This window comes from Coenobita brevimanus, chromosome 7, assembly GCF_032717465.1.
Source record: "Coenobita brevimanus isolate Jiangsu-jjx chromosome 7, ASM3271746v2, whole genome shotgun sequence".
Lineage (NCBI taxonomy): Eukaryota > Metazoa > Arthropoda > Malacostraca > Decapoda > Coenobitidae > Coenobita > Coenobita brevimanus.
Window position 1 is genome coordinate 794999 of NC_136960.1, and position 14931 is coordinate 809929.

A 14931-nucleotide genomic window follows, 5' to 3' on the forward strand; every position below is an offset into this window, starting at 1 on the left:
TCTAAACAATCACTCAAGAAATCTCTAAGGTGTATTAAAGCCTCTGAATGCAGGAAGAAGAAAATAAGGTCATCACTGGACTGAAGGGACTAATAATGAACAATGACATGCTATGAGAAAAGTGTTCTTTTTATTAAGTCTATTCAGTATGCTGCATTTTTTAGATTATTTTTGCAACCTCCACATAATGTGACTTACTTTAGGATAAGCTTTTTGAACTGATGAGGTCACACTTAACCCTAACACTCCTACACTGCAAGAGACCTAACCTGAATTCAGTAAATCTGTCTCAGCATACACACGAATAAACAAACAAACATATCATCTCACTCATGGGTTTACCAGCTTTACAGCTGTTGTTGTTATAGCCACATATTCATCTGGACTTGAACACAGTGGACAGCAGGTTGAAGCTGTCCTTCACCTGTAGTCCACTATCCTCCTTTTAGGGGAGAGGTAAAGTGTTAAGGGATGTTTGTATAATCAGGCAGCAAATTATTAAAGTCTCACTCCCCAGCATCCACTTTATAGTGAAAAACGTGTTTAATGAATGCATGTTATATGAAGAATTACCCAGTACCATACTGGAGAGAGAGAGAGAGAGAGAGAGAAAGAGAGAGAGAGAGAGAAAAAAAAAAGGCCACATTATTTTACGTTGGACTGGAATTAAATGACTTCATACATGAACAAGGAAACTAGAATCTATACAGGTACTTACTTTTCCAGTGCATTCTTCAAAAATTCATGATCATGTGCAATCCTGTGCATCAAGATATTTACGATGGGCTGAAGCTTTATGACCCGATTAAACTCCCTACGAGGAAATGCCGAGGGAAGCAAGAAGAACGGGGCAAAGTACAGTGTGTCTGCATCATACTTGTCCCTGTACCTCATGCCTGCACCTGTAAGTAATCAGGGTTCAGACACAAAGTGTAATGCAAAGTGTGCATCTGTAGTACATCTGTCCCTGGATCTAATGCCTGTACATGTAAATAATCAAGGTTCAAAAGTACAGTGTAAGGTAAAGTAGGGTTTATCTGTATCATATCAGTCCCTGTACCGATAAATGGTCACAGTTCAGAAACAATATGTAAGGTAAAGTAAAGTAAAGAAAAGTAAAGAAGTGTGTGTGTGTGTGTGTGTGTGTGCATTGTATTCCTGTTACATACCATATGCAGTCCCTGTGTATCAAGCCTGCACCTGTTTCTCCAGGACTGTGGCATTATACTGACAGTAGTGTCCACCACTGCTTGTCTGAGGGGATGAAACACAGTACTGTCAACAATTACATACCTCCAGCTACACTGTGCTTCCCAGGATACACCCCATCCCTCACTCCACTCCGGAACATCCCAAGAGTAACAACAACAGCTGGAAATAAAATGCAAGAAACCCCTCATTGCTAAATACAAAGACAGAAGGCCACCAAGAGGTCCTTCTGGAACAGCTTAACATACAAAATTCTAAACAATCACCACATATCAATGTGAACTCCACAAAGATGCAATGAGAAATGCCTCTTCCCCCAACATCACTCTGTGTACCCCTATACTAGCCACACAAATTTCCTGGAAAATAGTACTGTACATGATCTCTCACCAGATCACCTCCCAATCATCACATCACACAGAGTAAAAGTAAAACCAGACAGAGACAGGAAAGTCTTCACTAATTACTCAAAGGCAAACTGGACAGAGATCATTCAAGACACAGAGCAAGAATAATAAAGTTTTGCAACATATTCTTCCGAAAACACTGAAAAAGCAGTTACCATCTTTAATAATAATCATTGCAATAACCAGCAAACCTCATACTCCTAGAGGCAACACCAACAACTGTAATTTCTTCCCTCAAATTTAAACATCTCATCAAAGAAAGAAACCCCCTGGGGGTTGGGTTTCTTTTCAAGAATACTCCCCAAGTATCCCTCCTTGTCGTAAAAGGCGACTAAAAGGGTTGGCGGAGGGTTAGTGCCCCTCCCAGCAAAACAACTAACTAAAAGGACAAACAATAAGCCTCGGACAAGGACTGACCAAAAGATGACGACCAAGGACCGGACAAAGGACATGGTAAACGGAACGTGGAATGTAAGGAGAGCAAATGATGAGGTGAAAGAGAGAGAGAGATTGTCCAGGTGCTTGAGGGTGCGAAAGTTGATGTATGCAGAATAACTGAAACGAAATGGGGAGGTGAGAGAATGGGAGTATGGATGGGGTATATGTGCAGAAGTAGATGAGAATGAGGGGACAAAAGAAGGAGTATGTATAGTTGTAAGTAAAAGATGGAAGAAGAGCATAAGAGAGTATGGATCAGTTGGGTCAAGGATTGTGTGGGTAAGACTGAAAGTTGGAATACAAATGTGGGCGACTGTGTGTGTGTATGCGCCAAAGCAAGACCGTGCAAGCAGAGTGAGAGAAGAGTTCTAGACAAATATGGAAGTGTGCATGGAAAAGTTTGGAAGGAATGAGAGAGTGTTTTTGATCGGTGATATGAATGGTAGAGTAGGGAATGTGAAGGTAGATGGAATAGTTGATGAGTGGGGTGTGCCTACTGACATAGATGAGAATGGCAGTGCGTTAGTGGACATTTGTGCTGGGAGGGGGTTGGTGATAGCCAATACCCTCTTCAGGCACAAAATGATCCACAGGTATACATGGCGAGTGATGAGAAGGGTGGGTGGTGAACTGAATGAAAGGAAGGCATTGACTGATTATGTGTGTGTGGATGAAAGGATGCGAAAATGTGTAATGGATGCAAGAGCTTATAGAGGTTGGGGAGTGGACTTTCTGACCACTACTTGGTGGTGGCCAGAATCAAGGTCCAATTAGGATGGAGAAATTAAAGAAGGGAAGGAAGGGAAGAAGGAGTATTTGTAAGGAGAGTGGAAAGGTTACAAGAGGATGGGAAAAGGGCAGAGTATAAGAGAGAAGTGGAGGAACGATTGGGCAAATATGAATTGGAGCAGATGGGGGACGTGGAAGGTGTGTGCAGGATATTTACAGAAGAAATATGTGTAGCGTGTGATGTGGTGTGTAGGATGAAGAGAAGACGGAGGGGTGTGCAAGGAACAGCGTGGTGGACTGAAGAGGTGAGACAGGCTGTGGCAGAAAAGAAGAAAGCATACAATGAATGGATGAGAAATAGGGGCGTGGAAGAAATTGAGAGACAGAAGAGAGAGTTATATGTAGAAAGAAAGAGAGACGTGAAAAGATTAGTAAGAGAGAGTAAGAAGAGAGCGGATGAGGAATTTGGAAGGAACTTGAGATGAAAGTGGAGGGACTGTAAGAAAATGTTCTGGAAAGAGGTGAAAAGAGTAAGACAGGGTGGAATTGAAGATAGCAGGGGAGTGAAATATAAAAATGGTAGATTACTAGTGGAGAAGGGAGAAAAAGTGACCAGATGGATAGAGCACTTTAAGGAATTGTTGAACACAGAGGAAGTCAAAGCTGGATACCACAACCCTGTAGCCATATAACCAAATAATGGGATGATGTGAAGCTTATTAGGGGGTCTCTGTTAACTGGGTGGACAGATACAAATGCAGCATCCATCCAGGAACCAAACCTCCACTCTTCCCCACTGTCTACCACATGGGAACATCAATTCACTGCACAGGATGACCCTGAAGAAAGGGTGCTGCCTGCAGTTGCTGGGTCTGCTCTGCAGACAGACTGGGGTTATTCAACAACAACCTCAGGTTCCTCCTCACTGCTAGATTAACTGGCATCAGGCATTATGAGACTACCTTTTCATCTTGTCCTGCCTATGATTTACACCTGCGTGCTGGCGAGGGATGACTCCATGCAGCTGCATCAATACAACTAGGCAACAGAGCTGCCAATTATATACATCCCTCAATTACTTCTCTATCCTCAAAAAAGGGGAAAATGGACTGCAGGAGAAGGACAACTTCAGCCTGTAGTCCATCGGGTTATACCCAGATGGGCATGGAGTCACAGTAACACCTAAAGACTTACCAGTAATAGTATAATAAATAAATATATAAATAACAAATAAAAGAACAAACCAACAAAATGAAAACATAAATCTTACACTGAACACTGCTCTGACTTACCATGCAGCAGAGCATAATCCTTGGCCTTTGCAACGATCTCATTTAACACTTCTTCAGGAAGAGGCAAAGGCATACAACTGTCTAGCACCGAACACCTTTTAGCTTTATCAGCCTGAAAAGAATACAATATATTACAAGCTACAAGCCTGATAATTTTAAATACAATCATGACCCGGGTATGCTATGGTTTGGTACGGTATGCCATAAATCAGCAAAATTATTAAAATAAAAAAGTTACAGTATATCCAGTTTCAGGTTAATGATCACGGAATATGTTTATACAATACAGGTAATTGTGAAGGTTGTATATGACAATCCCACGTGTAAGCAGTGCTGCACACACACGCTGACTGTCAGACATTTAAGCAAAGATGGCCAGTTCACACCCCTGTCTCTCATATATCCACTCCATCCTTCCAACTCATCCTCGGCCTCCCCCTCCCTCTCCCCCTATCCACTTCACTCACATGCACCCTCCTCATCAGTCTCTCGCTCTCCATCCTGTCCACATGACAAAACCACCTCAGTGTATTTCTTCTAACACTTTCCATCAAATCCACATCCATGCCATAATGCTCCTTCACCTCCTCACTTAGTCTGTCTCTCCATGTAACTCTACATGCTCCTCTCAAATAACTCATCTCCACTGCTCTCACTCTTGACTTGTGTCCTTCCAACAGGGTCCAAGCTTCACTTATTTCATATCCAAGCTTCACTTCCATAGCTGCATTAGAACTGGTATCATAATACACTCAAACCTCAACTTCAGGGACTAAATGGGGAATCAACTTGTTCCTTACTTGAAAATGTCCATTGTTTTACCACATATAAAGACAATCTTATTATGAAATGCATTGATTGTTTCACTTATCTTACTTATTTATATGATTATGAATATTATTTTATGGGTACTGTATAAAGAAACATATTAATGTGTATACCCTAGACATTACATATCATTTTTGAATGGTCTTGTCCATGTGTCAGGTAGAATATGGAGTCCCTTAAATCCAAAATCCCCTAAATGGAGGTCCCTTATATTGAGGTTTGAGTGTACTATCAGGCAGTGACTTTTTTTTTCCATGCTACTTCCCTATTTCTTATCATTGCCTTCAATGAACCAGCCACCTTTCTTCCTTGTTGTACCCTTTCGACCACTTCATCCTCCAAACTTCCATCCTTATTCATCACACTAGGCCTATGCAAAGTACTTTAATGCACTCATATTTTCCATTTCATCATCCAACCTCACTGTACATTCAGTGACTTAATTTCTCACGAAGACCAATACTTTACTCTTCCCTACAGTCACCTTTAGAGTCCGTTTCTTACACACTCTCCCAAACTCATTTACTAAGTCTTGCAGTTCCCCTTCGTCTTCACGTAACAATACAGTAACATCTGCAAAACAACAATATAGGAAGTTTCCAAACACTACCCTCTCTCATTAGGGCCATTCCAGCATCCACTGTTCTACCTTGTATCTCTTTTATAAGCCCATCCATTAGCTACTGTACAGACTGAACAACCATGGAGGCATGACACATCCCTGTTTCAATCCAACATTCAGATAAAAAATTCACTCAAATCACCATCCACACGGACTGCAACCTTAGCACCCTCATACATGCTCTTCATGGCAGTTGACAACTCCCCATTTACTCCATATAGTAAATAAATTGGCACAGAGGGTGTCAAAATCTCAAGCCACTTATCGTATAACCCAAAATTGAAAGGTAATGGAGGAGATATCACTGAAGATAACAACAGCATACAATTTCTTCACAGACTACATACAAAAGCCTGTATTTTCCTGCAAGCCACAAGTGTAAAATCCATGATCAATCTAAACCTATGAATAAATACACATGCCCTGATAGCTGCAAACTGCCGTAAGTAATTAAACCCCTTCAGCTAATCTGCATTTTTTTCTTTTATTATACTACTGTAATTTCCTGGCAATACTACTGGCAGATCTAAACTGAGAAGCGGTAATTCCTGTTATATCAGGAGGCATCTTTAGCGTAAATAACATTAGCTGGTGGAAGTATATATATAACTATGATTCTCCACGGATTGAAGGAGAAGTTACTATGCCAACGATAACGATATCACAGAGGAAAGATATGCTATGCATCGCTAAGTTACGATAAACAATTAGAGCTTTGCACAGTTGAAATGGGTGTTATAGTTACCTCCTCAAAATTCCCATCACAGCAAGAAGGATTGCAAGAAGCCATGGTAGCACTGCTGTTTCGTGTTCAATTAACTGTACCAGTAATCACGCACACCCAAAATATATATACTTTGCGCACACCCACTGCTGAGGGCAGAATCCTGAGAAATGCGAGGCTGCACGAACAGGGTTGAAAATCTGATTTCGCACGACGCTTCACAAGACGCTAAAATGTGGACAAAGATATTAAGCAATCAAGACTGAGAGCTATAACCTCCCTAACACGACTAATAATGTGTATGAATCTCTAGAAAACCGACGAATTTCTTAGCGCCATGCCTTAAAACTCTATCGTGAAACAGAAGTGAATACCTGTACAGTTAGCGGATAAAGCGCTGAATTGGCAATGTTACAAACGTCACAATAAACAGCTGGAATCTTACCATATCCTAACAGCTTAGACTGGCTTCAGCTTTGGCATCATATTTGAGATACACTTCGTTACCCTAGGTTTATATTGAACTCTAAAAGTGGTATACATTACGAGAGCATATCAAAATAGCATATTACCACAAGTCTTCCTGACTGAGCTATTTACTCTTAGGTATAGGCCAGTTAAACGTATTGCGCAATGAAAATCGTCCATTCGATAACACGTGGTCATCATGACGAACTCCACAATTAGATTGTATAATAGTTGACGTTGTGCCCATATTCATTACCCACGTTGAGCTTGATAAGATGGCCAGATTTATTGGAGTTAAAATCGGGACGCGCGCGCGTGCGTGCGTGCGTGTGTGTGTCTATAGATAGAGAGATAGATAGATAGACAGAGAGATAGATAGATATAGACATAGGTAGATACACAAAATAGATATAGATAGATATAGATAGATAGATAGACATACAGATAGATAGACAGACAGATAGATATTGACTAATGTGACGTTGAGTACACCGCTTCCCGTCGGATCAGCGAAGTTAAGCAGCGTTGGGTCTGGTTAGTACTTGGATGGGTGACCGCCTGGGAACACCAGATGCTGTTGGCATCCCTACGTGTCAAGTGGGGTTGGTGGAGGATTAGTGCCCCTCCCCGTAAAACAATTAACTCTAAGCCCTTGACCACCCCGTTTGGGATACATGGCGTCTGGCAATGGATGGATGGATGGGACCGCTGCTGCGCTGCGATATATTTCATGCCTCCTGAAACATGAACGTGAAGCAAGGAATGTGAACGTCTGATGACGTGTCCCTTATATGTGTTAGCAAGGTTGATTAGATGAAAAAGTAGATTGGTGCTGACTGGAGGTTTTAATTGCAAAGAGGTCAGCTGGGAGTGATCGGATATAGGGACAAAGAAGAATCTTGGAGATACAATGTAATGGATCTGATGGGAGAAAATAATTAAAAAATATGCTAACATGTCATGGAAAATACAAGAATTAGAGGAGACGATGAATCATCAACGCTGGACTTGATATTTAAAAAAAGATCTCAATGATGTGTTTAAGCACAGCCTCCACATTCATCTCGTCACATATATCTTTAGCAGAGACTTGAGCTGCAGCAAAGCCAATGTCTCTGTATCTCGTCAGTGAGGTTTTTGCCTTCATGAGGAGGTCAACTGCCACATCAAGCTGCACTGCGGGAGACCGCAGGAGCTTGCTCACGTGGTTTACTTAGTTAAGGATATCATACCATACCACTGTGCAAATGTGGAAGCGGTATGACCTAACCTCCTCTGCCAAAGCTTGTGCTTCAGCCTTGATCAGGGCATCTGCAGCTTTGTCCCTGACTTCCAACAGCGCTTCCCTTATGTTAGGTCCTTCCATACACGTAGCCATTGGGGAGGCAGGAGGGGCAGTTTGCCCCCTCTGGGAAAATTTTGGGGAAATACTGAAAGGGATTTTTGGAATATTTCTTGTATGACAATACAGTTTTCCTAATTTTACCACTTGTGTATTAAACAATAATATCTGTTTCCAAAAATATTTGCTTGGGAGCAATAGTTTCCTTTGAAATTGAAAGCCAGACTAAATATTATAAAACCCTTGAGAAGCCAGGTATAATTATTCCCTTGTATAAAGGGAAAGGGGAAAAAGAAATGTGTGGTAATCATAGGGGGCATTTGTCTTCTTAGTGTAATAGGAAAAGTATACGGTAGGATACTTATTGACAGAGTTAGAGAAAGAACAGAGAAATTAGTTGGAGAAGAACAGGGAGGCTTTAGGAAGGGAAGAGGTTGTGTAGATCAGATATTCATTCTTAGATCTTTAGTGGAGAAGTTTCTAGAGAAGGGAAAGAAGTTGTATGCGGCCTTCATGGATTTGGAGAAAGCATACGACAGGGTGGATAGACAAGGATTGTGGAAAGTATTAGGAATACATGGAGTAGATGGGAAGTTGTTGAATGGTGTGAAGAGTATGTATGAGGGTACTAAGGCTGCAGCGCGGTGGATAGTGAAGTGAGTGAGTTTTTCTATCTGAAGGTTGGGTTGAAACTGGGATGTGTCATGTCTCCATGGTTGTTCAAGCTGTATATGGATGGGGTTATAAAAGAGAAACAAGATAGGACAGTGGATGTTGGAGTGGCCCTAATGAGAGAGGGCAGTGTTTGGAAACTCCCTGTACTGTTGTTTGCAGATGATACTGTGTTGTTAAGTGAAGACGAAAGGGAGCTGCAAGGCTTGGTGGATGAGTCTGGGAGAGTGTGTAAAAAACGGAATCTAAATGTAAATGTAGGGAAGAGAAAAGTTATGGTCTTCGAGGGAGGTGAAGTCAGTGAATGTACAGTGAGGTTGATTGAGGAGGAAATGGAAAATGTGGGTAGAAATGGAAAATGTGAGTACGTTTAAGTGCTTGGGCAGTGCGATGAGTAAGGATGGAAGTTTGGAGGGTGAAGTGCTTCAGAAGGTACAACAAGGAAGAAAGGTTGCTGGTTCCTTGAAGGCAGTGATAAGAAACAGGGAAGTGAGCATGGAAGTGAAAAAGTTGTTGCATGATAGTATTGTGATACCAATTTTGACATATGGAGTGAAGCTTGGACGTTGTTGGAAGGACACAAGTCAAGAGTCAGAGCAATGAAAATAAGTTATTTGAGAAGAGCCTGTGGAGTCACATGGAGAAACAGACTGACAAATGAGGATGTGAAAGAGCGTTGTGGTGTGGATGTGGATGCGATAGGAAGCATTAGGAGAAACATTAAGGTGATTTGGCCATGTGGAGAAGATGGAGAATGAGTGACTGACGAGGAGAGTGTATGTGAGTGAGGTGGAGGGGGAGAGAGGGAGGGGAAGGCCAAGGATGGGATGCAGCCATATCCTCTCACCCTGTAGCCAGTTGCAAAAACACTGCACAATTATTGTTACAAACAACTGAAACAAGCAGAATTTTTGAAGGCTGCATGAAGCCATTTTGATCACCTCAGACTACATTTTAAAAGATATAAATACGTGTGCCACAGGGGCCTCGTTTGGGTGGAGGACAGGGGGACGTGCCCACCCCCCCACTTTTTGGAGCCTGGGGGACAGATTATCTTTTGTCTCCCCCCACTTTTCTAGGCGAAAATTTTCAGGATGAATAGCTTTACGCCGTTTTTCTTTTTATCCTTAATGGAAAAATCCTTTCTATACAGTACAGTACAGTACAGTTCAGGTGATATGAAAATCATTCCCTGCTGACCGGGGCAGGTTGAGTGGTCACCTGAAGAGATGTTAATCCTACCTGATGTATTTACTCAGGTCAGTCTTGTCGTATGCACCACCCCTGATGCCTAAGCCAATGAGAAACACACTCGAAGAATAAGTAGTGGAAAACAGAATTTCTATTGGCTACCACCACAGCAGTAGTACAAAACAGAATACCAGACTGGGGGTGGATGCGGCAGCGAATTTTAAATTACACATACGTGCTAAGTGGAGAGAGAGAGAGAGAGAGAGAGAGAGAGAGAGAGAGAGAGAGAGAGAGAGAGAAATAAAACCGCAAAGGAAAATAGAAAAAAGCTATAGCATCACGAATGTGGGAAAGTGTGTGTGTTCGGGACACCACGCCAGTGTGGTGACATATTTTGGGGAAATACTCGAAGTGTTTGCCCCCTCAGGCAAAAATCCTGGATACGCCACTGGGTCCTTCAAGATTGCCCATCTTTGTGGTGCTGCTGAGAACAGGTTATACACTTTCTGTACACTGCCAAAGTAGCTGATGGCATCTGTGGACCCTTTTGCTGCATCAGCCACCACCAAGTTCAGTGTATGTGCCCCACAGGGAACATAAAGTGCGCGAAGATTTTTCTCCAGCATCCTTGCTTGAACACCTTTGTTCCTCCCTTTCATATTGGCCCCATTGTCATACGACTGTCCTCTTCAGTCGTCAAAAGGAATATTCAGCTCCTCAAGCCTGTTCAAAATCAAAGATGATAAACCAAGACCCAAGACCTGTTGTTTGGGAAGCCACAAGAAAGAGTATTCAGATACTCCCAGCGGTCACCAGCAAAGGTATTAAAAAAAAATATATATATATAAGAGTTTCTTCAAAGAGACTGCGGTTACAATGGACAGAGATCGCAGGAGCAAAAGTGTATAGAGTGACTAAACATACATTTTAATTTCTAAAAAAAAAAAAAATAGAAAAAAAAAGCCAATAATGGCAGCTCGGGGAGCCCCCTGGTGGCTTCGGGGGCCTTATGCAACGGCGTAATTCGCATACAGTAAGAAACGGCATTGGAGGTACAGAAGATGGCGACTTGGATGTCATCAAGTTTGAGGGAACTGTTTTGAGAAGAGAGACTGAAGAAGCTGAAGTTACAAACATTAAGGGAGAGACGAGAGAGCAGAGATTTGATTACGAAAGAGTTAGAACAGCGAAAAAAGGTGGATAGAGAAGAGCGGTTTTCGGATGATGATGGAAGGAAAAGAGGACATGAACATAAATTGAAGAAGAATGATGCTTCAATGATGTGAAAAAATTTAGTTTCCCAAATAGGAATATAGACATTTGGAACAGTTTTTGAACAGGTGGTGGTGAAAGTAAAGAACATACGTGTGTTTAAAAGCAAACTGGATAATTTACGATATGGAATCAGGCTGACACACACTTAGTTCAAATCCTGCATACTACAACTAGGTAAAAATAACTAGATAAATACACACACACACACACACACACACACACACACACTTACATAACTACTTCAGCATTATTCCCGAGCACACACACACACACACACACACACACACACACACACACTTACATAACTACTTCAGCATTATTCCCGAGCACACACACACACACACACACACACACACACACACACACACACACACACACACTTACATAACTACTTCAGCATTATTCCCGAGGACACACACACACACACACACACACACACACACACACACACACACACACACACACACATATCAACTCACTTCAGGGATAAACATTTTTTCACTCCACTGAACCTTGCAGCAAATTCATCCATTAGAGGAGCTTACCCGGCTTCGTGCAGGAGGGAGTGGGTGAGGTGAGGTGGGAGGCCGTGCATTAGTAAGTGGTGTTATATCCCATAAAATAAGGCCTAGTTACATATCGTAAGTAAGACACAGTTGTATACCATAAAGTACGATGCAGCTTTGTTTCACAGAGTAAGACGCTGTTATCTGTTTATCATCCAATCTTTTTGCCTGCAAAGAGCGTAGGGGATGAGCCAAGGCTACTCGGTACCAATAGCTAAGGCGAGAATGAGCATCCTCACCAACCCCTGAGCGGCATTATGCAAGCAGTAAACCCTAACTACCCCACGGATGTAAACCTTATGGGCCCAACCTGGTAGGAGAGCGATAACCCACTTACCTGTGGGTGTAGGTCGATTAGGCTGCATGGTGACCAAAACCTTGTAAAATGAGACCAATCTATATCATACGAAATTGCATTTGTATTCTGCAACATAAGATGAAGTGATATCCCGTATAATGAGATGTACAGTATACAACCCCCAGCAAAAGTTGTGTTCTTCCTGATTTTTTGTAACCCATGGCATCTTATCAGTTCTGGTAATTTGTATATAGTTACAATGATCTGCTTGGGTAGGCAGACAGGTACTTTAACCCAAGCGTTACTTTTAATTACCAGAACTAATAGAATGTTATGAACTATTGAGGGGAAGGGTGAAGAATGGAACTTCTACAAGCAGCTATACCAGCCAACGCAGTAAAAGCTAGAACAGCTCTGTTGTTTGCTTCCAGGCCCTTTAGGAAAAAGCAAATTCCCACGTTAACCAGAAAAGAAACGCGGGTAAACTGAAAACGTATACAGTTCTGCCAGAAAGTCTACCTGAGTTTCATGGGGATCTTGGGAAAAAAAAATGAAATAAAGGCCTCTCTCCAGGAGCCTCTAGGGGCCGGAAAGGAGTAATTTCAAATCGGTCGCTCAGTAAGTCAATCGGTGACACTGACATCCCGTCCCTGGGAGGGTCCGCCGAATATGACAAGGTTATATCATGTAATATAAGATAGAGTTGAAATAAGACTCTAGTATATCTCCTAAATTAAGATACAGTTATTTCATAATATTAAGGCAAATATGTCTAGAAAACTAAGGCGCAAATATATATATATCTTTTGAAAAGGGCGCGAGTATACTTGACTCCTTCAATATATATATATATATATATATATATATATATATATATATATATGGCTAAAATGAAATATTAATCTCTTCCCTCCCTCCCTCCCTCCCCTCTCTGTATTTCAGATACCTCCCTGCTGCTTCTCCCCTGTACTTACTCTACCCCATTCCATTTTCCCTTCCCTCTCCAATACTGTACCGGAAAAATAACGATGGTTGAAATAAAAGGCTATAAGTAAGTGTGGTTCAAATGAAAACAATACTTCCCCCCTCCTTCCTTCTCTCCTCTCTCCTCTCCCCGGCTCTGCCTTTTCTCACTCCGTCCCGTCTTCTTTCCCCGACTCTACACTCCCCCTAATCCGGCCCTCCCCCCCCCCCAATCCATCAGAGAAGTACAAAACATGAAGGAGCACTCACAGAGTGCAACACCCTCGGCCACTAATTGGTTTAAGGTCCTAAATGTTGAATTTGCCTTGTGACCATGACCTTGACCGATTGCACTCAGGATTGAATCACTTTAATGAAGCCTCACCCTCATCCCTTTCACAAAGTTTGATTTAGATTAGATCAATACTTTCAGCTGACCTTGTCCTGTGACCCTGGCCTTTGACGACCGTTTTCAAAATCGAATAATATTATCCTTGCCCTACATTGAACCCTTCCACAAAGTGCGCCTTAAACTGGATTAAAACTGCTCAAGTTGGCCTTACCATGTGACCTTGACTTATGATTTATCGTTCTTACACACGATAGAGAATTCTCCTCTCTGATAATCATTTCCACCAAGTTGGACTGAAATATGAATAAAAACTGTTGTAATATATATATATATATATATATATATATATATATATATATATATATATATAAATATCTATAAATGTATATATATATAAAGTAAAACAAATAAATAAACACTTAGGTGAATGTGGTTAAAATAATGACACAACAATCCTACCTTCCTCCCCCTCCCCCTCGTCCTCCATTTCTTACCTTTACCTTTCCTCCCCCCCTCTCCCCTCTCCTTTCCTCTTTTACCCGCACTGCCCTCTACTCTCCTATTCTCCCCCGTCTCCTCTCCTCCTCTTCTTTTTCTCCTCTTCCTCCTCTTATCTCAACACTCTATCACAATAAAAAAAGTAAGAATTTAAGAATAACATAATTGTTAAAATAATGAAACTGTATCATCTCTTCTCTCCCTTTCACTTCCCTATTATTTCTCCACTCCCTCCCTCCTCGTTTCCCCCTCCCCTTCTCTCTCATTTCCTTTACTACCCTACTCTCCCCACCTCATTCCTCCTCTATCCATTCCATACCCCCTTTCCCCTCCCTTCACTACTCTGCTCTCTCTCCACCCCCTCCCCCAACCCCTCTCCTGCTCCCCAACACAACACTGTAATCACCCCAGCCATAATGGAAGCAATTTCGTCGACTTGGTGAAGAAAAATAATATAAAAGACTATGATTAACATTTGCCCGGAAAGTTCACTTGGGAGGAGATACGAGGGAAATGAGAGGAGAAGAGAGGAAAGGATGAAGAGGAAAAGTGACAGGAGGAGGAGTAGAAAGAGGAGGAGGAGGTGGAGAGAGAGAGTGGCTGTGGTTGTGATGAGGATAGGGAGAAGAAAAAGAAGGAAAATAAGAAGATAGGGAGAAGCAAAGAGAAGAACTGGTGACAGGAGGAGGAGGATTGGTGGTGATGATGATGAGGAGGAGGAGAAAAAGAAAGAAGAGGAGGAGGAAGAGATGGAGGGAAGGGGGATAGGAAGGGGAGCAGGAGGAGGAGGAGGGAAGGGGAAGAGGAAGAAGAGATGCTGATGGTGATGGTGATGACGACGACGACGATGACGATGGCTGTGCGGATAGGGGAAAAAAGAGAGGTGAAAGAAAGAAAAATAATGATGTTGATGATGATGATGATGACAAAGAAGATGAACGATGAAGACAAGGGATGATGATACATGATGACCACGACTGCGATGCTAATGAGGAAAAGAACAATGGGAAGTGAGGATTTGACGATGCTCGTAGTAAAGCTTGCAATCCACCAGCCG

General features: G+C 42.0%; 1 protein-coding gene and 1 pseudogene across 1 annotated transcript in view; one reads left to right on the forward strand and one right to left on the reverse strand.

Annotated features, from left to right (window-relative positions):
* The window catches only part of LOC145405075 (glutathione synthetase-like), a 68616-nt gene extending 62284 nt beyond the window's left edge, over positions 1 to 6332 (reverse strand). The window contains exons 1-3 of the mRNA XM_080276585.1: positions 6271 to 6332; positions 4076 to 4187; positions 719 to 902 (exon numbers count right to left, since the gene is read on the reverse strand). Coding sequence (XP_080132711.1) covers positions 719 to 902; positions 4076 to 4187; positions 6271 to 6315 — 341 coding nt within the window. The 5' untranslated portion in view covers positions 6316 to 6332. The remainder of the gene's footprint in view (positions 1 to 718; positions 903 to 4075; positions 4188 to 6270) is intronic.
* An 848-nt stretch (positions 6333 to 7180) lies between these two features.
* On the forward strand, positions 7181 to 7300 carry LOC145405542 (5S ribosomal RNA; annotated as a pseudogene).
* Positions 7301 to 14931: the final 7631 nt, after the last annotated feature.